The sequence below is a fragment of the Argentina silus genome (genome assembly GCF_951799395.1).
Source record: "Argentina silus genome assembly, chromosome: 15".
Taxonomy (NCBI): domain Eukaryota; kingdom Metazoa; phylum Chordata; class Actinopteri; order Argentiniformes; family Argentinidae; genus Argentina; species Argentina silus.
The window spans coordinates 17807768-17819849 of NC_139669.1; the positions used below are offsets into that span (position 1 = coordinate 17807768).

Below are 12082 nucleotides of genomic sequence, written 5' to 3' on the forward strand. Positions count from 1 at the left end.
CTACGAGCCTTACGATTAGACAGTCTGCTCGCCTCCAGACTGAGATCCTTGGCTATATTTCCAATAACAGATCCGCGTTTCATCTCCTCCTGGATAGAATAGCTCACGTCTCCATATGCATCGTAAGAAGGAAGAAAGAAAATCCGATGACCAGGCCTGTCACCGTGAATCCTTTGTGTCACATTTTAGAAAACAACAGAACATCCACAGTATATTGAAATCGATCAGAAACGGGCCTACTGGTAACAATCTCTATGAATAAAGGTATCCCAAGTAAATCTTAACCATGCCATAAACAAAATAGTGGTTTGACCATTTCCACGGAATTGGCACAATGGCAAATACCGAGCTTTGAATACAACAATAAAGTGTGCAGAGGTATACACTCACAAATCACTTAATTAAGAACACTGTACTAATACTGGGTAGGGCCTCCCTTTGCTCTCAAAACAGCCTCAATTCTTCGTGCCATTGATTCCACAAGATGTTGGAAACATTCCTGAGATTCTGGTCCATGATGGCATGATTGCATCATGCAGTTCTTGCAGATTCTTCAGGTGCACTTTCAAGCTGTGAATCTCCCGTTCTACCACATCCTAAAGGTGTTCTATAGGATTCAGAACCGGTGACTGGGAAGGCCACTGAAGAACACTGAACTCATTGTCATGTTCATGAAACCAGTTAGAGACGTTCGCTTTGTGACATGTTGCATTATCATGCTGGAAGTCGACATTAGAAGACGGGTAAATTGTGGCCATGAAGGGAGGCACATGGTCAGCAACAACAATCAAATGATGATTGATTGGTATTAACAGGCCCAAAGTGTGCCAAGAAAACATTCCCCACACCATGTACAGGTGTTCCTAATATAGTGTTCTGTGAGTGTATCTATATTCTACCTCAGCTGGTGAACAGCGACACTGTCAGTACTCTTCAAGTATTACACGATTATTAATCTGTTAAATAGACTGATGCATGATACAAACTTGGAACTTATTCACCCCCCATGTTATCTTTTGAAAGTAAGCAGCAAATTCTTCAACAAATATGACTCAAGCTATTTCAGCTTACAATCCTTATTGGAGCAATGTCCATGAAGTATGAAAAACATAAATAAATCTAACTGAAAACATGAGACTTCATGGAGGTACATAACAATAATGGTCCATTCAGTTGTGATTTTAGTTCCATGAAGAGGGAAAGCAAACGAGAGGACACACATACGCACCTCCTCTCATCCTTTAAAAGTACATGTCCAAACATCTCTCATGGTAGGGCTAACCTTCTCTAAACCACATTGTTAGTTATTTACATTGTTGAAAAAAAATAAACTAGTCCGTTCGTATAAGCTAAAAGTAGGTTTTGCATAGAAACACCGGGTTGCATGAATAATGTATGCAGCAACCACATCAACAGGCTATAATCTGTACGAACCCTGACAGAATGCCCAAAAGAGTCTCGGCAAGTTATTATCTGCAAGATTAAGGCATGTTTGACAAGTTTCACTCCATAACAAAAATGGAGAAAAGCTGAACATATTTCTGCTTAGACGTTGCTTGATTGATTGAAATTCGCGATTGATGTCTTACCCTTCTAAAACAATACTGACCGACACAATTTGCAGTGAAAATCTATCAGACCTGAGATGTGTCAGACCTCAGATTGTTATTCGTCAACACCAGTGGGTGGAGAAGACAGCATTCCACCTCAGCTGGTGAACAGCGACATAGTGAGTACCCAGGAACAAATGCATTGATTTAAATGTTCAAATGTGTGTATTGGACACATCTATTGGCCCTCAGTTTACGTAGAGAACCACATAAAACAACACTGAAACAACTTCAGACGAAAACAACAAATGCACTACTTCCTCAAATGTAACTTTCATTCTCAAAAGCCTAGGCCTACGAAATGGCATACTGAAAAAAAAAAGGAAATACAGTTACAGAAAATGAGAAATGGCTGCAGAATTGCTTAGAAATACAAATCTTTAAAATACAGTGATGTAATAGCCTACTTCAGCCAGAATGACAACCCGCAATCTGAGAAACTGCATAGAATAATGTCAGACATTGTATGACGTCATAACACGGGGATAACTGTGTCTTAAACCTCACATCCATAACACACCCAATCTCTAGGAAATAAGGCGTTCAGAACCATGGACAGAAACACTTGGGCAAACTCCTACCACTTATTGTAATATCTGAAAACCAAAACACTTTACAATGCATCTCGTGTTCATGTAGGCTACCTCCATCAGGTGTAAACCCATCATCCCCAATCGTAACAAAGGCCTAACGTATTAATTTAAAAACTCTTTGGAGCGGAAGACAACATTTCAAGGATGTCTGTCCAACAAAGTAAATGTTGTAGTAATATAGAGCACGAAATGTGTCTCTCTAAGTCTCTCTAAGCACGTGTGTCATTCATCACCAAATTGAAAAAATTTCATGAACTTAGAAGGGAAACGAAATCAAGTTACACCCCCGAAAATACACATTTTATGGGTAAAGACGTGATTTCTTATCGAGAAAAAAAAGTAATTGTACTGCCCAAAGAGGGCTTTCAATAACCTACTCATATTGATAATATTTCTTAAGGTAATAAGGATATTACGCAGTCTAATCTCTATCAGAGATGATTACGCTGGTGTAGCAAGTAACATTGAATACAATATAACGTATCAACTCCGTAACGCGCTAGTCTCACGGACGTGGATTTCGCGCGTTTGGTGTAGCATGACTGTTAGGTATAACATGCGTTTTGGAAACTACTTCACCTATTGGAAGGGCAATTACCCAAATGGTGGAGCGCTCGCTTAGCATGCGAGATGCAGCGGAATCGATGCCCGCATTCTTTCTTTATTTTGAGGAACATGCTACTGCGTTATTGACTGGACAGCACGGAGAGTGGTAGTCATATTCTATTCTCATAAACTATAGGCACGATTGTGTGTGTGATGATGTGTGTGTCGAAACAGTGGTTCACAGTAAATGTTTGGATATGGAGTGGGACTTTCTCTGAACCTCCTCTAAAGATTATTTATCTGATGTTGATACTCCATGGGAATATGATCAGCAAAATAGCTATTAGAAGGGCCAGGGATCTATAGGTGTACGGTGGATGTTGAAGATCTAAATGGAGACTTGATGAGGGAATATGACAGTCACTTGAACCAAGGAGTTAACGCAGTGGAAATTTCGACATTGCTGCAGGGGGACCTTAAAACCAGTGGCCAGTACGGGTATCGAACCCGCGACCTTCGCGTTATTAGCACGACGCTCTAACCAACTGAGCTAACCGGCCATGTTGCTATGGAAATCACAGTTTATAGTTAGTTTAATGAAACGAAAGCGAGTATGTAGACATAAAAGTAGCTCACATTAGCACTGGCGTAGGACTGAAAAGTATACGAAGGGGAATTAGCTCAAATGGTAGAGCGCTCGCTTAGCATGCGAGAGGTAGCGGGATCGATGCCCGCATTCTCCAGTCTATTTTTCCTCAGAGTCTGGTCAGCGAGCAGAGTGTGGTAATTGTTCGAACTGACGAAGAAAAACAAACGAAACAAAAGGATAAAACTCTCACAGGGTTAGCTGGGTTGTGGTCAGTGTAATTCCAATTCAGTCATTTCAGGAAGTACATTGAAATTACAATTCAGTGATTTAGCAAAGCACGTAGCATTTATGTTCAAAAGTGTTCTCAATAAACCGACAATAAGTGTTTTTAAAAACCTGTCACAGAGAGCCTGACCAACCCAAAAAGGTTTTTTGTGTGATTGTAGAACCATGGATATTAACTGGCTTCCCATTTATGGGCACATACATTTCCTCTCTGTTCGCTCCATCGAAATACATTTCAAAGCACGTCTCATCTCTTCCACAATAGCAAATCCATAATGTACAACACCAACACTCCTGGATATTACAACCAATAGGTTATAAAACTCAATATCGTATCAAACCCGCAAAATGTGGACTGAATTTGTTATAGAATGAGAGATTTTAGCTGTTTTGATGACATTTCGAAACACTAGAAGCACTACTTTGAAAAAATGGAATTGGGAGAGAAGATAGCATAATAAAATACCTATTGGCCATGTATTATCATTACGTTCATATTTGGTGTAAACTTATAACGAATAAGGAACCGTTTATACGTATAGCAAAGACATACCTCTAGGGACCCCTCGGACTCCTCAAATGCTTCAACAAAGTCTGTAGGAGTTTTTCTCAGAGTCTGGTCAGCCAGCAGAGTGTTGTCATTATAAGAACTGACGAACTTGAAGTCACTCGTTCTCGAACCCGTCGTCAGGTACGCGTCATAATTGTAAGTGCTGCGGAGGGTTCCCGTGCCATCCACCTCAGCGTAGTTGGGAGGGAGATACGCGCTAGGGATTGCGACCGCTCCGTCAAACAACAGTCTGGGCTTTCTCCTGCGGCAAAACCTCACGGCCAGGATGACAATAATGAACGTTAGGAAAAAGGTAGAGACGGACACCAGCGCGATGATCAGATAAGAAGTAAGTTTGGAGTTGCTCTCATCATTAGACATATCCTTCAGTTCTGGCACTTCTGCCAAGTTGTCAGAAATAAGTAAATACATGGCACAGGTCGCAGAGAGAGAGGGCTGTCCGTTATCTTTCACTGACACAATAAGGTTCTGTTTCATGGTGTCAGATTCAGAAATGTCCCGCTGTGTCCTGATCTCTCCGCTGTGGAGACCAATAGTGAAAAGTCCCGGATCAGTGGATTTGACTATATGATAGGACAGCCAGGCGTTCTGACCGGAGTCCGCGTCCACCGCTATCACCTTGGAAACCAGAGAGCCCCCGTGGGCAGCTTTGGGGACCAGCTCGGTCATGAAGGAGTTTCCGTCCGGGGCGGGGTATAGTATCTGAGGAGAGTTGTCATTCACATCCGTTATGAAGACACTAACGGTCACGTTGCTGCTGAGAGGAGGAGAACCGTTGTCTCTGGCCATGACGTGGACTTTAAAACTCCTGAACTGTTCATAATCAAAGGACCTGACAGCGTGGATCACCCCCGTGTCTCCGTTAACTGATAAATACGAGGACACCGGAGCACCGTTGACCTCACCGGGCAAAAGAGAATAAATCACTGTACCGTTTTGTCTCCAGTCAGGGTCTCGTGCAGTGACGGAGGACAAGGAGGAGCCAGGTTTGTTATTTTCAGTCACGTGGGCACTATAGGATTGTTCCTCAAACACAGGTGGGTTGTCGTTGACGTCACCTACAGATAACTGAACAGTTTTAGAGGAGGACAGAGGCGGAGAGCCCTTGTCGGTGGCGGTGATTGTAATGTTATAATCAGACACTAGTTCTCGGTCCAGTTCGCCCGTTGTCACCAGAGAATAGTAGTTTTTGATGGATGGCACGAGCTTAAAAGGAACGTTTTCTTGGATGGAGCAGCGGACCTGTCGGTTATTCTCAGAGTCTCTATCCTGCACATTAATGATGCCCACCTCTGTACCAGGTGACGCGTTCTCAGGTATGGGGTTAGTCAGAGATTTTAGATTTATCACAGGTGCGTTGTCATTTATGTCAGTAATGTCTATGATAACATTAGTATCTGAGGAAAGTCCAAATCCATCTTTTCCCTCAATAAGCATTTCATACTTCGACTCTTTTTCATAATCTATTCCTCCGATTACTGTAATTTCTCCAGTTTTGTGATCCAAAGTAAATATGTTTCTAGCTCTGTCAGAAATGCGACTGAAATCATACGTCACTTCTCCATTTCCTCCCTCGTCTCTATCCGTAGCACTGACTGTAACCACTACAGTGCCTAAAGGAGAGTTTTCAGGCACACTGGCTTTATAGACGGCCTGGCTAAACACTGGAACATTATCGTTAGCGTCCAGTACAGTGACGTGTATGACTACAGTACCTGATCTCTGCGGAGTGCCACCATCCATCGCTGTGAGCAATAATTTCAACTCGTGCTGCTGCTCACGATCGAGTTCTTTATCTATAACCAACTCACCGTATTTACTACCAACTGTATTCGTTTGAACACTCAAAACGAAATGGTTATTCCTTTGTAATGTGTAGCTTTGAACAGCGTTTTGTCCTATATCCGTGTCATGTGCTGCGTTCACACGATAGCGTGACCCTTTTCCAGACGATTCTCTGATTTCCAGTTTGATTATATCCTTCGGGAAAATTGGTGCGTTATCGTTAATATCCTGGATTTCAAGTGATATACGATGCAATTCTAGTGGACTCTCTAGGACCAACTCACATTGAAGCATGCATGACACCTTTTCTCCACATAGCTCCTCTCTGTCAATCCTTTGTGCCACAATCAAATCTCCGGTACTCATATTAATGTCATAAAGCGGTTTGCTGTTTTCATCGGTATCAATGCGAGCTTTACGAACGGACAGTCTGCTCGCCTCCACACCGAGATCCTTGGCTATATTTCCAATCACAGATCCGCGTTTCATCTCCTCCGGGAAAGAATAGCTCACGTCTCCATAGACGTACTGCAACATAACAAGGACACCAAAACCGCATATTTGCAACGTGAATCCTTTGTGCCTCATCCTTAGAATGCAGTTATGCTTATACAGGAGGCCTATCGTTGTATGAAATCGATGGATGAAAATGTTCCCCGGAAATAGGTTTTGTTTGATCAAGAAAATACACAAGGAAAATAATGCAAGTCTAATATACCGCCTCCTGTTCTACAACAAAAGATGAAGACCTCAATATTCTATTCGTCAAATAAGTGGGTGGAGAAGAGTGTATTAAATTTCAGCCGGTGAACAGCGACACCGTGAGTATTCATGACATTATATGTTTCTCAACGTGCATGACTGGATATATCAGAGAACCAGAGAAAACCTACAACCCACTTACGGCCAAAAACACTGCTTCAAAATGTTGAGATCGGCAAGGCTATGTATTGACTCACTCGCACAGGAAATACAGAATATAGAGTAACAGTAAGTGACTCAAGGGCAGACATCTGCATAAAATACAAATATTCAAACTAAATCAGCTACATTTGTATCAACACAACAGATCACCGAAAAAGTGTGGAGCGAAAACATCTTCAATGTGGCCAGGAAACCGTGATAGAGATAACTTGTTGACCCCACAACCGCCTCGGCGAAGGCTTCAAGACCATGTACAGCGACCCTTCGCTCGAGGGGAAGGGGGCATTCGCAAATTAATTACATACAATACTTCATCGCTCATGAATATATCACCTTCCAGCATGAATCCATCCACAACTAATAAAGGCATACACATATTGATCATTGTCAAACGTAAACACAGCCTACATGCGAAACAATGAGTCAATAGATAGTGAGATGGTGAGATGATACAACATCATGCTACAGAGATCTCAACAACCCATGTTACAGGCCAACCGTATTCATTCCAAAAGGCTTTTGAGCCATGCGTATGACAACGTTTCAAGCATATCTGTCCAATAAAGTAAATATTGTGGTAATATAGGACACGATATTTGCAACAGCAGGTCAGACATTCATCAAATTGAAAACGAAATGAAATTGGAATGGAAACCAAATGAAGTTACACTCCCCAAAATAAGCATTTTAAGGGTAAAGACGTGATTTCTTATAGAACAAAAAAAAAGTAAATCGAACTGCCCAAAGACGGCTTTCAATAGCCTATTCATAACCGCAAAATGAAAGTAACAAGGACTTTACGCAGTCGAGTGTCTATTTGAGATGATCGCGCTGTTGGAGCAGGTGACATTGAATGGAATATAACGTATCAACATTGCAGCAGGGGGACCTTAAAATCGGTTGGCCAGTACGGTTATCGAACCCGCGACCTTCGCGTTATTAGCATGACGCTCTAACCAACTGAGCTAACCGGCCATGTCGTTACAGATTAACAGTGGTTTTGGAAACCGAAAGCGGGTGTACTTTGCGTTCTTGAGATCACTTTTGCTCTGGCGTTGAAAAGGGAATTAGACGAAGGGGAATTAGCTCAAATGGTAGAGCGCTCGCTTAGCATGCGAGAGGTAGCGGGATCGATGCCCGCATTCTCCAACATTCTCTGTTTTGAGAGAGGCCAAGGTTTACAAGTCTTCAGATTGAACTCAAATCAGTGGTCTTTACATGTGTAACGTGGAGTTAAACGTGTAGGCATATTTATATGCATTGTGTAGGCCTATAATGTTAAAATTGAATTGAATATAATGAATCAACTCCGTAACACGCTAGTCCCACGATCGTGGTGTCTCAGGACTTTTAAGGCTTAACATGCTTGTACAGATCACTTTGCGTATTGCATTGAAAGGGGAATTAGCTCAAATGGTTGAGCGCTAGCTTTGCCTGCGAGAGGTAGCGGGGTCGATGTCCGCATTCTTTTTTTCCCCATTCATAATTTTGAGAGAGACCTACTTAACGTGCAACCTGCGTTATTGACTGGAAAGCACCGAGATCAGTAGGCATATTATATTCTCATAAACTATAGCCACGCGTAATGCGTGTCTCGAAACATTTGTTCACAGTATATGCTTGGATATGGAGTGTGACTTTCTCTGAACCTCCTCTAAAGATTATTTATCTGATGTTGATATTGCAAGGGAATATGATCAGCAAAATAGCCATCAGAAGGGCCAGGGATCTATAGATTAACGGTCGATGTTGAAGGTCTCTATTTTGACTTGGCCATGGAATGGAACAGTTATTTCGAGCAAGGAGTTTAGGCAGGTTTTTTTTCAAGATGAATGGGAGCATAGGTCCCTTAAAAAGGGTTGGCCAGTACGGGTATCGAACCCGCGACCTTCGCGTTATTAGCACGACGCTCTAACCAACTGAGCTAACCGGCCATGCGCAATACCGGATGATGGGCTCTTTTTATCCTGACGAACAATGGTAAAGGTGTAGAATGCGTAAAGATCTCTTTTACCTTTTGAGACACAATCTGGGTGATACACAATTATCACGCCGTTCATCTCTAATAGGCCCCTATCTAAGACAAACGTCTCGTTTGGAAAGGGAAGTTGATTAAATCACCTACGCCTATTAGCAAATTCAATATGAAATACAATGAAATACAGTACATTTCTCAAACTTTTACTTCCGGACGAAAACATTGAAAATTGCAAAAAGGTATGGCCTATTAGGCCTATCGTCTTTACAGTAAATTTACTTATGATGCAGCGGAAACGATGCCCGCATTCTTTCTTCATTTTTAGGGACATGTTACTGCGTTATTGACCTGACAGCATGGAGATCAGTAGTCATATTCTATTCTCATGAACTCTAGGCACGCATAATGTGTGTGTCGAAACAATGGTTCACAGTAAATGCTTGGATATGGAGTGGGACATTCTCTGAACCTCCTCTAAAGATTATTTATCTGATGTTGATACTCCATGGGAATATAATCAGCAAAATAGCCATTAGAAGGGCCAGGGATCTATAGGTTAGCGGTCGATGTTGAAGGTCTCCATCTTGTGTATGGTTGATGTTGAAGATCTAAATGGAGACTTGATGAAGGAATATGACAGTCACTTCAACCAAGGAGTTAACGCAGTGATAATTTCAACATTACAGCAGGGGGACCTTAAAGTCAGTTGGCCAGTACGGGTATCGAACCCGCGACCTTCGCGTTATTAGCACGACGCTCTAACCAACTGAGCTAACCGGCCATGTCGTTACTGATTAACAGTGGTTTTGGAAACCGAAAGCGGGTGTACTTTGCGTTCTTGAGATCACTTTTGCTCTGGCGTTGAAAAGGGAATTAGACGAAGGGGAATTAGCTCAAATGGTAGAGCGCTCGCTTAGCATGCGAGAGGTAGCGGGATCGATGCCCGCATTCTCCAACATTCTCTGTTTTGAGAGAGGCCAAGGTTTACAAGTCTTCAGATTCCAGTTCGCCCGTGGTGACCAGAGCATAGCATTTTGTGATGGATGGCACAAGCTTAAAAGGAACGTTTTGTTGAATGGAGCAGCGGACCTGTCAGTTATTTTCAGAGTCTCAGAGTGCACATTAATAATGCCCATGTCTGTACCAGGTGACGCGATTTGAGATAAATCTCAGGTGGATTGTCATTCATATCAGTGATTTCTATCCATCATGCAATTCTTGGAGATTCTTCAGGTGCACTTTCAAGCTGTGAATCTCCCGTTCTACCACATCCCAAAGGTGTTCTATTAGATTCAGATCCGGTGACTGGGAAGGCCACTGAAGAACACTGAACTCATTGTCATGTTCATGAAACCAGTTAGAGACTTTCGCTTTGTGACATGTTGCATTATCATGCTGGAAGTAGACATTAGAAGATGGGTAAATTGTGGCCATGAAGGGATGCACATGGTCAGCAACAACAATCAAATAGGCTGTGGCATTCAAGCGATGATTGATTGGTATTAACGGGCCCAAAGTGTGCCAAGAAAACATTCCCCACACCATGTACAGGTGTTCCTAATATAGTGACTTGTGAGTGTATCTATATTCTACCTCAGCTGGTCAACAGCGACACTGTGAGTACTCTTCAAGTATTACACGATTATTAATCTGTTAAATAAATCATGTTATCTTTTGAAAGTAAGCAGCAAATTCTTCAACAAATATGACTCAAGCTATTTCAGCTTACTACCCTTATTGGAGCAATGTTCATGAAGTATGACGAACATAAATAAATCTAACTGAAAACATGAGACTTCATGGAGGTACATAACAACAATGGTCCCATTCAGTTGTGATTTTAGTTCCATGAAGAGGGAAAGCAAACGAGAGGACACATATACGCACCTCCTCTCATTCTTTAAAAGTACATGCTCAAACATCTCTCATGGTAGGGCTAACCTTCTCTAAAACCACGTTGTTAGTTATGTAAAAAAAACTAGTCTGTTCGTATGAGCTAAAAGTAGGTTATGTATCGAAACACCCAGTTGTATAAATCATATATGCAGCAATCACATCAACAGGCTATAATCTGTACGAACCCCCGACAAAATGTCCAAACTAGTCTCAGTAAGTTACTATCTGCAGGTTTATGGCATGTTTGACAAGTTTCACTCCATAACAAAACTGGAGAAAGGCTGAACATATTTCTGCTTAGACGTTGCTTGATCGATTGAAATTCACAATTGATGTCTTACCCTACTAAAACAATACTGACCAGACACAATTTACAGTGAAAATCTATCAGTCCTGAGATGTGTCAGACCTCAGATTGTTATTCGTCAACACCAGTGGGCAGAGAAGACAGCATTCCACCTCAACTGGTGAACAGTGACACAGTGAGTACCCAGGAACATTTGCATTGATTTAATTGTTCAAATGTGTGTATTGGACACATCTATTGGCCCTCAGTTTATGCTGAGAACCACATAAAACAACACTGAAACAACTTCAGGCGAAAACAACAAATGCACTACTTCCTCAAATGTAACTTTCATTCTCAAAAGCCTAGGCCTTCAAAATAACATACTGGAAGAAAAAAAAAAGTAAATACAGTTACAGAAAATGAGAAAGGGGCAAAGGGCTGCAGAATTGCTTAGAAATACAAATCTTTAAAGTACAGTGATGTTATAGCCTACTTCAGCCAGCATGACAACCCGTAATCTGAGAAACTGCATAGAAATACGTCAGACATTGTATGTGGTCATAACACCGGGATAACTGTGTCTTAAACCTCACATCCATAACACACCTCTCAAGGAAATAAGGCGTTCAGAACCACGGACAGGAACACTTGGGCAAAATCGTACCACTTATTGTAGTATCTGAAAACCAGAACACTTCTCAATGCATCTCTTGTTGATGTAGGCTACCTCCATCAGGTGTAAACCCATCATCTCCTATTATAACAAAGGCCTAACGTGTTAATTTAAAAAAACTTTTAAGAGGAAGACAACATTTCAAGCATGTCTGTCCAACAAAGTAAATGTTGTAGTAATATAGAGCACGAAATTTGCAGCAAGTCTCTCTCTAAGCACGTGTGACATTCATCACCAAATTGAAAACATGTCATGAACTGAGAAAAGAACCAAATCAAGTTACACCCCCGAAAATAAACATTTTATGGGTAAAGACGTGATTTCATATAGAGAAAAAAAAAGT

At 41.6% G+C, this 12082-nt stretch overlaps 1 protein-coding gene across 1 annotated transcript; it reads right to left on the bottom strand.

Moving 5' to 3' along the window:
- Positions 1–3515: 3515 nt before the first annotated feature.
- LOC310816083 (protocadherin gamma-A11-like) lies at positions 3516–6519 on the bottom strand (the record flags this gene model as incomplete). Its single annotated transcript, XM_083686090.1, has 2 exons — positions 4177–6519; positions 3516–3545 (listed from the first exon to the last, which is right to left on the bottom strand). Exons 1-2 carry the CDS (start codon positions 6514–6516, stop codon positions 3516–3518), a joined length of 2370 nt encoding a protein of 789 aa, XP_083542216.1. The 5' UTR covers positions 6517–6519.
- Between the last annotated feature and the right edge of the window lie 5563 nt (positions 6520–12082).